Source organism: Mya arenaria, chromosome 13 (genome assembly GCF_026914265.1).
Source record: "Mya arenaria isolate MELC-2E11 chromosome 13, ASM2691426v1".
NCBI lineage: Eukaryota > Metazoa > Mollusca > Bivalvia > Myida > Myidae > Mya > Mya arenaria.
Genome location: NC_069134.1, coordinates 37,237,825 through 37,257,432, shown reverse-complemented (window position 1 = coordinate 37,257,432; position 19,608 = coordinate 37,237,825). Strand labels below are relative to the sequence as shown.

Here is a 19,608-nt window from a genome sequence, read left to right as displayed (position 1 = left end):
CAAGGCAGGGATTTTACCCAGGCTTGACTGGACCGAAAGTCAGAGACCCTGCTTTTACCCGGACGTTTGGGGGAGGGGGGGGGGCGTGGTTACAATTAACTGGTGCATTTTCACCAAATCAAAAATCGTCAAAGACTCTGAAGCAGCCCTTTTTTATGGACCACTGTATGGGAACAGACACCGGATATAGCTCAAAAAGTGATAAATCGATAAGCGTTTGATTTTGACACATGGTATTTTTTTTATTTATTTTTTTATTTTACGGTAATATATATTAAAATCGAAGATTTTCGAATAATTTGATCCTGTGCATTAATGGAAATGTGTCTCCTCTTTTGTATTATAGCACAATTCTCGCCGAAAGTTTCATGATCGCTCACAAATGTTCAATAATGTGGTACGATTTCAAACATTAAACAACAAATAGAAAATAAGAATAAAGACTGATTCGAGTGATTCATTGTAATTACATCATCTAGTTTTGTGTAAGATATCTGAATACGATATGTTTTGTTGTTACGGATATATTCATACTCTTTGATGCCCTGGCAGTGTACTGGGGATAGATTAAGCAAATAAATAACTGCACAGGGGATAGCTATTAAGTGGACTGAGGATAATAACGATGTATTTAGAATAACGAGACTGTGATAATGATTACAAATTTTTATCTCTACGCAAGTTCGATGTTATCCATATCGAGGGTCACATTTTACATGCTATCCCCATTACACATTTCTCAACTTTACTGTGAACATTTTTAAGGGCATATCTTTAACAGTTAAATAGTAACTGTCAATTCGTACAATAAAAATAGTTTAGATTAAGCTGGTAAAATCATTCGATTTAGATTATTTTATTTCTTCAATATATTTCCTAAAAATAACAAAACTTGTCGATTTTTTTGGGTTTGAGGTGATCATCTCAGATTTGAAGAAACCTTTTTCATGGTCTGCTAAATCGTAAGCATTATAAAGTACACCATAAGCCAAATTTAGCATTCAGCTAATAGTTAAAGTACTTGTTTCATTTGTGGATGCGATAGATAAGCGTTAACACAGCAAGATCTTACCTCTTGTAAAGAAAAACAACTGCATATTTGTCTGTTTACTTATCACTTTTTGCGCTATATCCGGTGTCCGTTACCCAACATTCATTTCCATTGTTAAAACACTTAGTGTACGGATCCTTACCATGTGCAGCTTTCACAAGCCATAATACTATGACCGTCAACATCAGACTTTGCATTCTTATGGAATGATTTCGATTTCTCTCCATTCTAGGCTACATTGTGTGTTTTATATATAAACTTTACTTCCTGTTTTATCTAATTTTACGAAGTAGTCGCTCACAATCCTTTATACTTCCGAATAAATCAAACCTTATAATAAGCACAAGCTGGCGACCAATAGTATCGACCGAAAATTATCGTCCCTTGATATTTTTCAGATACGTGTGATTTACAAAGCCAGCGACTAATAGGAAAGGCTACATACCACTAATTCACGTTAACATACTCATTAATATCACCCGCTTTTTAATGCTTTTCTTGAACACTTTCAATGCTTCAAAATTGGGCAAAGTATATTTATTACTTGCAATAATTTAAGCTGAAAGTGGTGGAACCATGGTCTGGTGGTAACACACTTGACTATCAATCCAGGTGTCGCAGGTTCGATTCCCCGCCGCACCACTAAAAAGTACTAATCTTCTTCCAGGAGGGACGTTAAACGGGGTCCCATGTGACAGTGCTAACCACATGTGCATGTTAAAGAACCAGGGTACCTCTAACCAGGGTAACATTATGTCTGTGCACTATGCTCCAAAAGCCTAAAATGACTACTATGGTAACAATCTTAACGGAGCACTCGCCGAATGGGCAAGGCCCAAGTACGAGTATAAATAAGCTTACATACACACATACTGAAACCTTTGCTGTAGTGCCTCTTATACACAATCGTATGTTAAAGCATGCAGGTCCAAGGTTCAATCCCAGTCAGAAAACTTTCTTGTGGATACAGTATTGTATCTTTATCATTTTCAGAGCTTTCATCATAGGCTATTTCAGAGCTTTCATCATAGGCCATTTCAGAGCTTTCATCATAGGCTATTTATGCTATAACTTGTACACAAGGGCTAATTAAATGAACAACAAAATAAGTTACTCTTGTCACTGTTTTGTTGGACATTTAACGACTAAAAGAGATATTTTCTGTGATTTTTAACTATCAAAAAATGAAAAGAAAACCATGTTCATCGCAACATGTTCTTGTGACCCCGCACTGAGAGTCGTATTTTCCAAATCTTAAAGAAACTGAACTCTATATACCTACTTGAATAGGTGTGGGTTTATGAAGAAGTTTCTTAATGAAAAAGTTATTGACTGTGTTGAGCATGCACCCTATATAAAACTTCAAATGCATAAAGTGATTACTTCATGATTAAGTAAAAGTCTTAACACATCGGAAAGGCTATAATTAAGCAGATTGGTACAAGCACATTGACAAACAATTATTATGAAGAGTTAAAACAGAATAAGTAACTGACTGATTATTTGACAAAGATCGAACGCAAACAAAAAGTTTAACTTATATGAATAGATTGAAGAAAATAATTCATGACAATATCTACATTTATTTTCAGATGAAAATTTCACAAAACAGGAATTGTATTAACTTTCTTATTATATAAGATTTATAGAATCGATAATATAGATTCTTATTTTGTTTAACACTATATTGAGTGGTGGTAACACAATACACTAGAATGAATTGTTAAAACATCTTTATTTTGAAATAACTAATAGCATGAGGTCAAACAAAAATGTAAATACGTATGTTGTTGGGAGAACCTGTGAAAGCTACTGGCCATGATCAATACTGCTTGATCTGGGTTTTTTTTTAAATCAATTCATTTTTTTCCTTATTCATATCAAGTAGCAAGATTCCCATAAGTTGTCAGCTGTCCCTGTCCCTGTATAGGCCGGCGCCCTTTCCCGTCATTGGTGGCAGACCTGCACTCACTTGGGCAGAATTCTTTTCTATGATCGTTCTCCCCAACCTCTTATTTGCTTTTAAAATATGACGGAGTTTACAGCCATCTTCAATAAATGTTTAAATGTGTATAATTTTTCTAAATTCATTTATGTCTTGGAGGTATGAATGTCATAAAGGTGATAAGGTGAACATACCTGTAAAACCATAATCAACTCGAAAGAATGCTAAACTGCAATTATTTATGTAAAGGAAAGGAACTTCAGTTTAAAAGACATGTTTTAAACACTTAAAAGGCTCATCACATTTTTAAGCCAAAACTGTAGATTAGTAATCCTTAATGTTTAAGTCAAAGTATTAAGAGAGTAGAAGCACTGTTAAATAATAAACTATAAGTTTTGTACATGTAATATAAATCAACATAATTAAGAACATGCTATGTTTTAGAAAGGTCAAGTTACATTCTAGCGTTATGTTTATGTTTGCATTAATCAGCCAATCACATGGCGCTACTTTATAAAATCTAAGATTTCAAATGTCTAAAGACAGTTAATTTTTCACGAAGAAAGTACTTACCGTAAAAGAAGGTTTTTTTTCTATTTCTCATTCACAACTTTGTATGAATATGATCAAACATTTAAAAAGCTTTTTCTTGTATTCTAATTTTTAACATATCCGTAGAATAGCAATATCAATAGCCTTTTGGTCTCAGAAAATTCAAACACTGTCCATTGATAGAAGTAAAAAAAATAGTTTGAAACATTAGTTGGGTTATGTTGGTTAGTGAGAGTATCCATGCATGTTCCATGCAATTCTCAAAACTGCATTTTACCTCAATTTACCTGAAAGGCCAATAGGAAAGTAATTTGAGCTGAAACTATAAAATTTGATCAACAGTCACTGCAAAACAGTACAGAAATAAAAACATTTAACACAAATTTGCTGCATACATGTTATACATATAGCTTAACTTATAATAATATGGTTCAAGCAAAACACTCCAGGTTTTGTTCACAAATTCAACAAATCATTAAGTTTTTATTCCGTATCCTTACATATATAAAACATATTCTTATTCAGAAAGGTATTGTAATTTTGTCTTAATATGTGGCTTATAGCTAGTTTTTAATATGGTATATATGCACTGTGTTGTTTGTAAAGTTTAGTGCTGTTGTTCCATGCTTCTTGTTTGTGATTATTTGTGTTCTACGTTTTTGGCGTTTACCCCTGCCACCAAAAGGGGTTTATATTTAAACTCTTGGCAACTGAGTTTGTTTCTTCCGTTTTTCATTTCAATATTTATAAACTGAAAAATTATCTCCAGTTGGTCACATTAATCAAGAATTTACTGTATGGCAACTGAGCTTGTTTCTGTAGTTTTTCATATAAATATTTTTAAAATGAAAACTTGTCTCCAGTCAGTTAAATTACCAAATTTGGTGTGTGATAAGTATCTTTACCTCTTTAGTGAAGCGCTAAAATATTCCATGTTATATCTATTTCCAGTGCCAGAATCAGTAAAAGATGAAACAGAGGCTTTGGAGCACTTCACACGAGAGTTCAGAGAAAGGTAGGTCTATACCTAATATTAATTGAAGATTAATTGCTTTATTTTATATTCGAAATATATAATTATTCTTGTGAAATGATTACTTTCCCTTTCTCTTCATATTTGCCGCTGGAAAGTGTTAAGGGTCACTGATTTGGCTGCTCCTTTGGGGTTTGGAGTTTGGGAAATATAAACTATATTTCGCGGTTCTTCATTTGAACTTATTGCGTCAAGTTGCAATTTTGTGATTGAAAATTGAAAAGTAAACAATAACAACCTTAATTTTATGGACTATCATTAATTGCATGTGGAAGCAGAGGCTTCAATGAAAAACTATCGCAAAAATAGTAATTGTTAGTTTTGTTTGGTTTTGTGAAAATAATTCCTTTCTTGTCCTTTCTCAGATATGGAGAATGTCACCCTGTGTTCTACGTAGGGTCATTAGATAACACAATCAAAGATGCCCTGCTGTGCAAAGCTACAGAGGTAACAACTGTTACACTTATTTATAAGGTGTAAACCGTTAAGGATTGAAAATCTAACCATAATCAATTATCGTCAATAGGTGGAGAGGTCATTACGATCAATCATCAATGTCATAATCGAGAATAAATTATGTAGAACATATGGAATAGCTCATACAAGTACAAACTTAGATGTTACTGACAGATGTACATGCATGGACGTTTGGAAAAGCTTCTTTAATAAAGGACCAGCAACATCTTAGGGTTAATGGTCAAGATTTCCACGTGACAATGGTCGTAAGGAACTGTTTATTGCACTTGCATGATTAAGCAAGATTAATCTTTGACTATGAAAAATACTGAAATGACTGATGTATCTTTTTCAGCGGAAATTACTAGCCATCTACCTTCACCACGATAACAGTATCCTGGCCAATGTGTTTTGCTCACAAATCTTGTGTAGTGAGGGAATAGTTAACTTTATGACCACCAATTTCATTACCTGGGCATGGGATATGACCCTGGAAACTAATGCTTCAAGGTAATGCCATTCAATATCTCAGGGTTCACAAAGACTTGAAAAGTATTTGGATTTTAGGCTGCTGGATGAAAAGTCCTTGAATTTGCAAAAAAACTCCTTAACACTACTTGAATTTTTATTTTTGCCTTGAAAACTGCTTGAAAAGTGCTTGTTTATTCAGAAATAATCCTTAAATTTTCTTGTCCTGCTCCAAATGAAGTGTCTGTAGTAAAAGTTCCATCTTTACAAAAAGAGTTTGATCTTTGTCAACCCTTCGCTTGAGGCTTTTTTATCCCCCGCCGAATCGAAGATTTTGGGAGGGGGATATTGTTTTGGCGTTGTCCGTCCGTCATTCCTTCCGTCCGTCCGGTACCATATCTTGTTAGGTATTGATCAGAAAATGTTCAAACTTGGTCAGAATGTTCTCCCTGATCATATCTCGACCTATTTTATAAGTGGGTCACATGGGGTCAAAAACTAGGTCACTAGGTCAAATCTTAGAAAAATATTTTGAACATACTAGAGGCATTATACATGGTCAAATATTCATGAAACTTTATCAGAATGTTTTCCTTGTTGAACTCTTGGTCGTAAGTAAAACTGGGTCACATATGATCGAAAATTAGGTCACTAGGTCAAATCTTAGACAAATCTTGTCCAGAACCATATCATGGTAATGATTGGTCTAGTTATGTTCAAAATTAGTCATGATGTACCCCTTGAAGAAATATGGACCACTTAAAAAAGTGGGTCACAAGGGGTCAAAAATTAGGTCACTAAGTCAAAACTTAGAAAAATCTTTGAAACACATTAGAGGCAATATGTATGGTCTTATATTCATTAAACTTGATCAGAATGTTTTCCTTGATGAACTCTTCGACATATTTTAAACTGGTTCACATGTGATAAGAAATTAGGTCACTAGGTCAAATCTTTCAAAAATCTTGTCCGAAACTATTTTATGGTGGTGATTGGTCTGATGAAGTTCGAACATGGTCAGAATGTTCACGTGGGTTAAATTTTGACTGCAATATCATAGGGGGTCATATGGGTCTAAAACTAGGTCACTAGGTCATATCTTACAGAAATCTTGGGAACACTCTAGAGGCAATACATCTGCTCTAATTTCCATGAAACTTAATCAAAATGCCTCAATGAAATCTTGGAATAGTTTGAAACTAGTAGGTCATGTGGGGTCAAAAATGAGGTCTATATGTTTTGCAATATATCTGGACCAATCTTCATGAAACTTGATCAGAATGTTTGCCTTGATGATATCTTAGATTAGTTTGGAACTGGGTAACATGGGTAACATGGAGTCATAAACTAGGTTTCTTGGTCAATTCTAAATGTTACATTATATACAATATTTTTTTTTTATTTCAAGCAGATCTATGCAATCAAATTCAAACTCATATATATATTTCATCAACAATTGATTTCCATTCCTTGACTTAGCCCAAGCGGGGGATATCAATTCAACGAATTTGCTTGTTGCAACTCTTTATTGGCTGGTTGACCTCGAACATAAACACAAAAATATGTGTAAACATTGCATACCGGGTATTAGTTTTTATTGACATCAGTTAATGGGCAAGTCTGCCCTGAAATCTGGTGCAAATTTGGAAAAAGGCAAGCTGAATCCCCCTACCAGTATCACCAGTTATATCGTGAAAATTGAATAAAGGTCCTTGAAATCTCCTTGAAAACTCCTTGATTTTTTGCCAGTCTGGCTGTTTGAACTCTGTATCAACACTGTAACATTACATGTATATGTATCTAAATAACTAAATAATTTACTGCAAAATTCTTATAATTTTAATTGTATTGTTAAATTATCTTAATTATTGCGATGTGTCAGACTACTGTTGTTATGGCATTAGGATTTGGTAGGCTTGAATTTTCAAAAGAGGATATTGTATTGAATAAAAAAAGTCCGGAAAAAGTGCTCATTCTACTACTTATCAGTAAATCTACCTATGAACAGCAATTTTACTGATCACTCAATCAGGAATTTTACTGATTCACGTTTTATTCGCAAAGTCTTTAAGATAGCAACAAATTTGGTATGAACCCTCAGATATGTTTTATGGTTATATATAGTAATGATATAAACATTTCAATAAGTGATCTGTAAATTAACTAATTAACAATAAACAGCACTTTCCTGGACCTGCATTGTCAGCTATGGTACATCATGCCATTACATACCGTGGGAAAACTGACTGAATATGCATGAGGCAGAGGAGACAACTCTTCTTCCAATGAAATCGCATGTTTACAATTAAATACTCTTCAATAACCCTGTATTGTCATTTGTCTCTACAGGCCTTAGTCTAAGTAGCAGTTTTAAAATTTGCATTGACAAAGCGGACCTAGTTCATATCATGCTCTGCCAGAATGCTTTTTCAATGGGAAAACATAAGTATGACTGTATGTGCTTATTTCTGCATTGGTACCTTGCTGAACCAATCAAACTGCCTCATTTTGAGATTTTCCCTCAACCCAAATGCGCAAGGTACACAATGAAGCATAGCGCAGTTGTGTATAAGTTTTTTGAAGTTGTTGGACCTGTTGATTACGTAATTGTTTGTCAACTCTTGAAAAATGCAATCAATTAAACTGTTTTGAATATTCATTTCAAGGTATTTAGCTTTTTTGCAATGCAATTAACACATGTTGCATTGGATTTCTTTCACAGGTTAATCACTATGGCAACCCGTCATTTCGGCAGTGTTGCAGCCAATCAGATACGGTCTTACAAACCAGACAATCTCCCAGTACTGCTCATCATATCTCGTGCTAGGGCTACAAATGAAGTTGTGGATGTTATCAGAGGTTTGTGGGAAGGTTATATAGCCTTTAGGCAAAACTTTATTGCGGCATTGACAATATGCTGTGAATAACCCATATCTCTGGCTTCGATAATTTTTTTTAGATAAGCTTTTATAAATCGAAAAAAACACATAAATTAGATAAGCTTTTATAAATCGAAAAAAACACATGAAGGTCGATGCACTTATTATTTCTATGCTTTTAAAAATACATTAAATGCAACAAAATTTTAGTCCCTTTTTATATGGTTGTGCACAGGAGATGTTACTGTAGATGAGCTGATGTCTAAACTCCTTAGTTGCCATGATGGTTTCACTCAGCAGCAACAGAAAGACATCGTTGAGGAGGTATGGGAATAATTATATCTGTCATGTGTTTCTGGTTCGGATAGAAAAATCCGACCCGAGGGCCCTGCGTTGCCAGGGAATGAAGCTTAGTTTTTACAATGTAATTTCTACTATTTCAATCTTAGTAAGATTATTAATAATGACCTGTAGATGTCACCTATTGAAGTTCAGGTCAAAGGTCAAGGTCATGATGTTGGAATTGCTATTAAATTAGGTCCAGTGACATTCTGTGCTGTCGACAGGTGACATGTCCAATTCTGGTCTCCAAAAAATGTAATAGATCACATGATAGTCTAATAGTGAGTTAATGCTAGTGACGTCATTTAAATATGTATACCAGATGAAATAAATTTATGACATCTAACATGATACTATGATTGTTGATTAATTGATTAATATGACTGTTCAGAGATCCCAATTGATACCGAATAATAGATAAAAAATTTTCGTTGGTTGTTTAGGCTGAACGAGATGCACGGGAAAGTATTCGAACACAGCAGGATGTAGCGTACCAGGAGTCATTGGAGGTTGACAGGAAAAAGGTACGCTTAAGTGTGACATTGAACATTCCTGAAAGTTATCTGTCCTGGTACACAAAACTGTGGATTATTCTAAAATATACTTTGACCATGCTCCGTCTTGTTGTAATGCTGTCGTAAAACTGGTTGTCCATTATGTTTTTAGTTTTTATACAACCTCTTTATACTAGCATTTACATTAAGTTTGATGAAACTCTTGTTATTTGAAGCTTTGGTGAAAATTAAAGTTAACATTCTAAAATCTAGCAAGATCTAAGCAGGGGTTGACACTTTAACCATTTTTCCAAGGGATCCGGAAGGGACATCAACTTTTGAAATCGAGTGTCCCTTTCTGAAATCAGTAGTTTCTTCCACTTTTTACAATTTTACAACTCGAAGGTCGTATCATTAATTTGTCAAAGTTGGTAAGAATTGATATAATTGGGCAACTTTTTAGGGCGGTTCTGACACATAAGCAAGATAATTCCACATATTTTATGGATAAAAAATCTCAACTTCATACTGCAATGTCATCCTTCAGGGATGCCAATTTTCATCTTTTCAGCTGATTTCCTCTTTTTTGGTCACATTTATTACATGTTAAATGAAAAAAGTGTGATGAGTATACTCTGTTACAAATATGTGTTGGCATCCCTGATCCTTCTTTCTAAAACATTCAATATTTGTGGTGCCAAGGAAAGAGAAGAGAGTTAACTTCAATTTCTTGTTTTTTTAACAATTACTCAAGTATATTTTTTGCTCTTGAATTAAATTTCTTTGAGATATTGACAAAATAACTTTATCAACAAATTACGTGAGAAAAAAACATTTTTAAAAAGTATAAGACATGCAAGATTTAAAATCATACCATGCTTTTATATAGTAAATTGAGTTGAGATTGAGAATGAGATTTGACTTGAGTATTTTTGTGAGGCCTTGACATACTGCAGCAAGAACTGATCATAGAAGCTAACAAGCCTTGATCTTTCTCTTCTTATCTGATGTTTATTTCTTTGCTTTCCCCCCACAGTGCGAGGCCAAGGAGACTGAAGAGCGTGGACTTGCGGAGATACAGCAGCGCAAACTAAACATAGAAGCTAACAAACCTTGAATTTCTCTTCGTATCTGATGTTGATTTCTTTGCTTTTCCCTTCAGCGCGAGGCCAAGGAGGCTGAAGAGCGTGAACTTGCGGAGATACAGCAGCGAGAACTGATGAGACAGGCTGAGGAGGAGAGTAAGCGTATGGAGGAAGAGGCACTCAAACAGGTAAGTTCAGTCTGTTGCTGGGCTTTCATGAGGATTGGCGCTAGGACAGGTTGGTAAGAAAGAGGCTCTGAAACATGTTGCTTAAGAGTGTTCAAACTTGTATGAATGAGGGAAGTACTGTCATAGCTTTGGTAAACTTGTATGAATGAGGGAAGTACTGTCATAGCCTTGGTGTCAGTGTGGGTCATGCAAAAAAATAAAATAACCAAGCCTTTAATGGCTTTTATAATTGTTAAGTTATACCCCTTTTTTATAAAAAAAGAACAACATTGGCTTTGACTTCACAACACTCTTGTTAATAAAAAGATTTACTCCTGCATCTGTTTATAGCTGGAAACAGAGATAGAGTCAATAAAGAATGGCAATGACAGAGCGTCGATGCTTTCATGCTCCTTGCTTATCTTTTGCAAAATTAATATGTTCCTTTTCCTTTAAACTATAATAACATTTCAATAACATTTAACATGATGGCTATAATAATTGGACAAAAACGTTCCTCGGTATTAGTCATTAACAGGGGTTTTAAAGAGCTTTTAAACTGAAGACTATTGTACTGTGAAAAAGACTGCTGTTTTGATTGGACATTTGCAACATCAATATTAAAGTGATACTCATATTTGAAATCAATACATACACATATATTACAAACATAAATTTTGAGTTATTAACCTTTAACTACTTACTAAATAATGCATTTAAAAAATTATTAGTTATTATGAACAAGATTGTAACCGTGTTATTAATAGCTGAAAGCGCACAAATATAAAATGACTGGTGGGTCCTGAAAGCTTTACAGTGATCAATTATCATCTCATAAGGTAGAAAAAGGTGATTTCTGCACCTTTCTTTAAAATTAAACACGGTATCCCTCGTAAGAACCATTGTTTCCATATTTGTTCATCATTTTTGGTAAATTAAAGCAATTTCATTAATCATGGTACATCTTATTTAGGCGTTTGAGTGCATCTTTAAGAAGTACTTTGAAATGAAAATAATTGACTTTGGAAACAACTTTATAAGGGGTCTAAGCCCTTCTACCCTTCTTCAGGTGTGAATCCCTCATACCTAAACAGACCCCCGCTATATTTTTCAGGATTGACATTTATCAGCTGTAAGAACCTCTGGCCCCAATCTCATTATCTACTCATTTTACCACATAAAAGCAATCTAAAATCTTGCCAATTTTTATACTGTTTTAAAACGTATTTTCTCATAGAATTTGTTGATAAAAAGATTTTGTCAATATTTCTAAGAAACTTAATTCCAGAGCAAAAAATAGACTTGAGTATTTGTTGGCTGTAGACTATTATTCCCTTGGAATCTTGACCAAAGGCCTTAATCAACATAATCTTTAATAGAATGCCTTTTCAAAGGTGTAAAATCATATGTTACTTTTAATAACTGTTGATGCTATGTGGAAAAATGAGTTGAGACTGCGATTGAGATTTGACTTAAGTATTTTTGTGAAATCAGGGCCTGGTTACAGCTGTGAACTTCAAAGCTACAAACTGTCATTACCACGCTTATACATGTTTTAAGGATAATGCGTTTTTTATTTTATATATATAAATATAGTTACATATATTTTCTATTTGTCAGGCAATAGAAGAATCTTTGGCACGAGAAATTCCTGATGAACCCCCAGAGGGCTGTAAAGAGGTCACGTGCATGCTGAGAATACGTGCACCTGAGCAAGAAATGTTGATGCGCAAGTTCTATGGCAAAAACAAGCTACAAGTCGTCATAAACTACATCACATCGAAAGGTTTCCATCTATCAGAGTATAAGCTGTTGACAACATTTCCACGTAGAGATGTAAGTAAAGTACCTTTTATTTCTATTAATGGAAAGATATCAACACATTACAAGAGGATTTAATTATACTGGAGTAAAAATTACATCATTGTACATAATTGTCAGGGATGCGATTTGTCCGCGGATTCGCGGAATTCCGCGGATCATATTGCCCCAGGACCCCCCCCCCCCCCTTTTTTTTTAACTTAAATATTTTTTTATTTTTTTTAATTGATTTAAAAAGTTACTAGAGTGCTTTTGGTTGTTGAGTTGATATATCAGTTTTCTTCAAATTTTAAGTCAGAAGAACCCTCGAAAGAGCTTCTAAAAAGCCAGTTTTTCTTCTTCGGCAGTGTGCTTTTGACCCCAATAGTGCCCCAAGAACCCATGACCGAAATGGTTTCAGCCCTCCAGCTGCCAGGTCAATCACATCCCTGAATTATGTTCAGCACTTCTCAAGCAAATAGTAACATTCAATTTAATAGGATAATAGTTTTTATATATTTTTTTTTTTGGTCTAAATGCATTTCATTGTAATGTTTCGAAGTATGAAATAGTCTACTTATAGCTACAGGTAGATAATTTTTAGGGGCTACGTATATATGAGCTGCTTATGTCTCGTCCCATACTGCCACAAATTCTTGTCGCATAGAGCTCCACTACTCAAGTATTGCACTTACACTTATGAAACTTTATAGGAATGTTGGACAGCATATGTAACTTCATAGGAATATTGGTCAGAATGGAATATTGTGCATCCATCATTATTATGACATTTCACTCCGACTAACAAGAGTTATGGTCCTTTAATCAGTAGCAAATAGTCAAATAGGAAATTGTCACTTTAGCTCCAAATGTACTACACTTACACTTAATTTTTCATAGGAATATTGGTCAGCATGAATCTGTTGTGCATCTGTCATTTTTTTCACATTTCGTTTTGTCCCAAAAAGAGTTATGGCCCTTGACTTAGTAAATAGTGGACTGAAAGATATTTTGTCCCATGTACAACCTAAAGTATTCCACCTTCAATCACAAAAGTCAAAGGAATGTTGGTCAATATAGGTTGCTGTGCATCTGTCATTTTTTTCACATTTAGTTTTGTCCAAAAAGAGTTATGGCCCTGGACTTAGTTAACAGTCATCTGAAAGATGTTGTGTCTCATGTTATTCCACCTACACTCATGAAATGTCAAAGGAATGTTTGTCAGCGTAGGCCATTCCTTTCACATTTCACATCTTGGCGTTTAACCATTTCTGTGTCCAAGCAGGACCATGTGGTAAACCATCTCAATCCTGATAGCTTTAGTTTTTTTTATATGTAATTCACCAAACCATTGAACTAAAATTCCAAAGATTGAGTACCGGTATGTCGCCTGCTTGTGCCCTCTTCTTAAAATGAAAAAATATTTTCTATCACAGAAGTAATGAATACTCCCTGACACCACCTAAAAATTAAGAACTATATTTGTTCCTGAACACATGTCCTTGCTATTTCTTTCAGTTATCAAGTGAAGATATCACAAGAACTTTAGAAGACCTGAGATTGTGTCCACAAGAGACTTTGATCTTGGAAGAGAGAACATAAAAATTGTAGAATTAGTTAGTGTTTGTGTCACTGAGTATCATTGTAAATCATTAGGTGTGTTTAGAGGTCTGCTAATGTTTACCATTGCTCAGTATGGTGCCCCGGTGGTACCAATATTCCCTTAAGTCTGGCTTCAATGCTGTAGATTGTTAAAACTTTGTTAGGGTTTTATTTTCTGGTGCTACCAATAATCCGATAAGTCATGGCTTCAAAGCTGTAGATTGTTAAAACTTTGTGAGGGTTTTATTTTTCCGGTTGTACTACCGATAATATTCCAGTGAGTCGTGGCTTCAGTGCTGTATATTTTTTTGTGAGGGTTTAATTTTTCCGGGGGTACCAATACGACAAGTCATGGCCTAAGTGCTGTAGATCGTGTTAACTTTTGTGAGCGTTTAAAGCTGCACTCTCACAGTTTGAACATTTTGACAATTTTTTTTTATTTTTTGTCTAGGAACGAGCCAATTTTTGTGAAAATCCATGGAATCCAGCTTCTTAAGACTGCTGACAAAAATTAAGATCACAGATTTTTATATTTAAGTTAAGAAACTGATGTTTTATGCATTTTTCTTAAACCGTTAGTAACGGTTAATTTTAACTTAATTTTTTATCAGAAATATAAGAATCTGTGATCTGATCTTTTGTCAGCAATGTTTTATCAATATTTGCAAATATTAACGCAAAAAATTGCTCTTTCCAAGACAAAAATAAAAAAGTTGTAAAAATGATAAAACTGTGAGAGTGCAGCTTTAAGTTTTCAATGAAGTTCATGAATAAAAATCTAGCAAATATTCATTTATTGATGATTGCCCATGACTAATGTCATCAAGAATTTTAAATGTTACAATGGAAACGGCAGGGACAAGCCTTGATTAAAAGAACGAGGCAAATTAAAAAGATCTACGGTTTTATAATGTGGTGAATTAGATTATCCCTTATAACCCATGGTAAGTAATGGCAGAACTCTGAACACATCAATTAAATGTGATTGTGTCGTAAAAATGATTAAGTATACAGCATAGACTGTCTAAACAATCACAATGTCATTGAGGGAGAGATAATGTGTTACATTACACTCATTGGTGAAAATTTATGGACGATCGTGGCTATTTACATGCTCGTACATTACATTGTTTTGTTAAGCTCTGATATTAATTCTATGTTTAAAAAGTGATAATGTCGAGTATGGAAAATAGAATGTCAGTTCTCTTTCATGTTGAATTAAAATAATGTAGATTGTTTTCATTTTGTTTGGTCCTTTTTTACGAATTAAGTTCAGTTTAAAGATACATTCTCACAGATTGGCCATTTTGACATTTTTTTATTTTTTTTCTTGAAATGAGCAACATTTGGCGTAAATGTCTAAATAACCAGTAATACAAGATTGCTGACAAAAGATCGGATCGTTTTTCATATTTACGTTCAGAAATTGATGTTTAATAGCTATAAGCGTTACTATCGCTTTAAGAAGAATCATTTTTTGGCACTGTTTTCTAAACAATTGAGATCTGTTCTATTGTGAGTTATCTTATATGACTGAATTAAAAACATTGATACAAAAATTAGAGACAAAAATTAAAAAAAAATGTCAAAACTGTCAATCTGCTAGAGTGCAGCTTTAAAATCAAATGTCCCAAAGCCATTGTTTTATGTTGGCAAATTTCTGAAAAATGACCTTTTAACTTAATTTGAATTTGTGGCCTTAAATGATTTGTAAAAATCATGATTATTAAACACACCATTCACAAAATTCAACCAATGTACAATTGTTTAAATGATGTTTTCTTTTCTGTAAATCTATGGCCAGTTAAAATCGACAAATTCATTTCTGTTTGTTTTGAATCTTCAACTCCGACATAGAAAAGATATATTCACATTTCTTTCAATTTTCTGAAAGAAATCATCAGGGTTGAACAAATACCTTGATTATTCACATGGAAAGCAAACTAACTACTTTCCCATGTTCTTGTACATAAAAATCAGTGATGATCTTTATTATGTGAAATTTGTAATATTTCAATGCAATTATTATGAAATGAAATAGTCTCGTTTTTTCATAAACAAATAGTTCAAATGTTAAGACCACTTAAATCCACAATAGCATTAGATTAGCTAGTTATTGGGCAGTTTGTTCAAAATTTTGTTAAAGTTAACAACATGATTTATGACATCGTTGTTAACTTGTTAAATGTAAAATATTTCATGGTGTGCTCATATTTTTAAATAAAACTTGTACTGCTAAAACAGTTATCTTCAGTATTGCGAATCAGAAGTTTATCCATGAGAATCACGGAGCTTCGAAAGGTTTGAAAGTTAACGACGATGATGTTAACAAAGTTGTGAACAGTCAGCCCATTGAGTGATAACGGATAATTTATTTTGTTGTATTTTTTGTTGTGTTACCTTGTTATCCAATATTGGATTTGTTAGTTATTAACAGTGCCCTGTAAATAGAACCCGTAAGCGATGGAAACCCCCCGTTATGATAGCCAAGTTCCATGCATTTAACAATTGTCATGATGCTTTAACGGATTAAGACCGTACTTGATAATATCCTTTTTTGTTTAACAAAAATATACTGAATCTAACACCAGGCTTCACTTTTTGTTCAAGTTTATCAAATGACCATAAATCTCTCGATCAGTTTAAAAGTTATGAATATTTATAATATATCATGGTGGCTTCGGCATCATGTCAGGTCACTTTGACCTATTGGAACTCACTTTTAGATTCCCATTTGCCAGTATTTTGTAAAAGCTCTAAGTGAAGATTTTTTTTGCATTAATGCATGCAATTAGTGAAATACATTTACATGGTATTGCTGAAAACTTCCCTAGACTAATGGCTGATTTCTTTTCTCAATGATGCGCCGTATCTCAGGACTTGAATGCAAATACAGCTTATCTTTGTTTGATGATAAGTATGTGGCTGTTGTGTAGACAGACCTTACCACATAAAAACCTTTCTTAAAGCTGTACTCTCACAGTTGAACTTTTTTTTGTCCTGGAAAGAGCCAATTTTGTGCGTAAATGTCTGGAAACTAGTGATACAAGACTGCTAACAAAATATCATATCGCAGTGTTTCAGATTTACATTCGAAAATTGATGTTTTATTGCTAAAAGCATTACTGGTACTAAGGAAAGAAATGAAATTTACGGCAGCTTTCCAAAAATTGTGATCAGTTATCTTATATGAACGAATTGAAGGCATTGATGAGACAAAAACTAAAAAAACGTCAAAACTGTCAGTCTGTGAGAGTGCAGCTTTAAGCAATGACTTGATTTTCAAAAGTCCTTTGATTGAAAATGGAATAAGTTCACCAATAGAAAAAGAGCAGGAAAGGTAATACTAGGGTCTAGAAAGTCCATTAGGCTTATCAGTAAAGAAGCTGGCTATAATTGTACCTAGTCAAGAAAGAAAATAACGAAACTTGGTCTACTCTTTGAGATTTCACTTCTTAAAATGCTTAGTTTGAAGTCACTATATTGATGATGTTATTTCTTGATGAATATGTGATTTGTATGTGTGTTCATTCAATGCAGATCTTTTGTATGTCTCATTTCATTTACGAAAATGTAAACGCCATGAAATGTGTATTAATACTAGACCTTTTTATAATAAAATTGTTGAAGCACTTTGGTTTTTTTTTTATGAACCGGGCCCCAATTTTTTTGAAACAGCTTAAACCCCTTATAACAGGTTTAAGCTAAACACCATTTGTTGTGTTAAGGATTGCACACTATAATGATATTCTAAAGAGTTTTTGGACTTAAAAAGGAAATTGTCTTGATGATAATCACGATCAACTATTTTTTTTTAATTTAGTAAAAGCAAAACTAAGTAAGAAATTTTGCGGAATAAAATAAGCTACTAAAATAATAAGCTTGTTGTACTTCAGAATTTTTGGGAATTGAGGGCCTGAGGAAGTGTATTACGGACAATGGAGTCTGGATAAAAGATCAAGGTTGCAGTGACACTCACTGTGAAGTGCTGTTATTGCTCACGAGTTAAAGGGGCTAGACACCAGATGGTCTCAAAGTTGGCAAATACAGTAGTTTCTCAAAACAATCCTAGGATTGTCAATGCAAGCAAGTAGGAGGCCGGTAATACATCAAGTTACATGAATAAAATAATAAACATATCAGTCATGTTGCTGTCTATACATGGTAGACAACCCCGGTAAATTTCAAACAGGAAAAAGGCGCAAAAATCTGCGAAAGATGTAAGTGTCGTAAGCGTTGTGATACATCGGTAAGTAAGATTTAATGTTTTGTACAAGACGATGTAATTTTCATGTTAGTTTTTGACAATTTTCTTTTTCTTACAATTGTATCATCTGGTCCCTTTAAATTCATGATCGTCATATGCATAGCATATATAAGCAATATGTACAACAAGAGATTTTTGTTAAACATGCACACCGAGTGCTGCATTGTCAGAAAGATATGCGTATTTAGGGTTTAAAGAGATCAAATGAATTGACCATATTAGTCATATTTTGGTGGAGTACAATATTCTGTGAAGCCATTCTCAATCAGTCAGCTGTCAATGTTGTCCAAACAGCATTTGCCTTGACCTTTGACCAAACACTGAAATCTGGTCACAACAATCTACCAATGAAGTTTCATGGCTTTGGGTGAAAGCATTCTAAAAAAGTTCTTAAACTTGTTGTGGGACAGAGTTAACATTACACTGTTGACCATGTTCTTGACCTGAGCCCATAATCAACAGGGGTCAAGGGCAAACCTACATGTTGTACCACTGAAGTTCCATGGTCTTTGGACTAATGTGGTATTGTTCTCCAGCTATGCTTAAAAAATGTTCATAACATTGTTCACTGTGACCTTGACCATCTGACCCTTGAACAAATGGAGTAATTCACTGGTTAAAGGCAACCAAATATTCCTATATCAAACTGTTCACAAGTTTTTGTGGCTGGTCCAAACAAGATGTAGTCGAAATGCCTGACAAACCTCAGTTACCAACATGCCTGTTTAAGGAGGCCTTAGAATATTGAATTATTGCTGATGCAACAAGAGAATGGTTATATAGTATCATGGCAAAGTATTTGGTTGACCATCATAGTCAATTACCCATTTGTTTGTTATGTCTCCCTTATAAATGGGGAGACATTGCTTTTATCGATTTGTCTGTCCGCCACATACCGTGTCCACTCCATATCTCTTAAACCACAAAGGTTTTTGAAATAGCTCAGTCTCTAAAAATGAGATGCGCCGAGCACATGTTAAAACCACCTCTGCTCAAGATCAAGGTCACACTTAGAGGTCAAAGGTTAATTTTTAAATGACTTCATTTAGTGCCCGCTTCATATCTCTTGAGCCTATTGGTGGATTTGAAATAACTTGCCACAAATGTTCACCATATTGAGATGATGTGCAGAGGGAAACACATCAGGTTTTTGATTACTAAAATAACCGTTAAGTGTCTAATTGAATTTGGTGTTGACAGAGACAGATTACGGCCTCCATTATTTGAATTAACATAATTGCATTGTAAAATGGAAAGGAAACTTAGCACATGTATTTATGTTGTCAATCATTAGCAGATCTATATATTTAAATTGAGAAACTTAGCCTAAAGTCAAGGTCACCTCCATTACCATAATGAAAATACTGACCATATATCTATGGAACGGTAGGTCATAGGCTCATGAAACTTAGAGGGTAGGAACCCCTTGCAGCATATCTATGGAACGGTAGGTCATAGGCTCATGAA

The 19,608-nt window shown here is 34.1% G+C and overlaps 2 protein-coding genes across 3 annotated transcripts in view; one reads left to right on the top strand and one right to left on the bottom strand.

The window, feature by feature from the left end:
• LOC128214419 (multiple epidermal growth factor-like domains protein 6) overlaps positions 1-1,397 on the bottom strand; it is a 35,998-nt gene extending 34,601 nt beyond the window's left edge. For both annotated transcript variants that reach the window (XR_008257918.1, XM_052920885.1), the window contains exon 1: positions 1,194-1,397. Coding sequence is in view for 1 of the 2 variants with exons in the window: in XM_052920885.1 (XP_052776845.1) it covers positions 1,194-1,278 (85 nt within the window). In the remaining variant the exon portion in view is untranslated. The remainder of the gene's footprint in view (positions 1-1,193) is intronic.
• A 3,083-nt stretch (positions 1,398-4,480) lies between these two features.
• LOC128215234 (FAS-associated factor 1-like) lies at positions 4,481-17,505 on the top strand. Its single transcript, XM_052921943.1, has 9 exons — positions 4,481-4,563; positions 4,947-5,028; positions 5,393-5,547; positions 8,228-8,364; positions 8,620-8,708; positions 9,170-9,250; positions 10,383-10,493; positions 12,093-12,308; positions 13,791-17,505. The coding sequence occupies exons 1-9, from the start codon at positions 4,481-4,483 to the stop codon at positions 13,872-13,874; spliced, it is 1,038 nt and encodes a 345-aa protein (XP_052777903.1). The 3' UTR covers positions 13,875-17,505.
• The last annotated feature ends 2,103 nt before the right edge of the window (positions 17,506-19,608 follow it).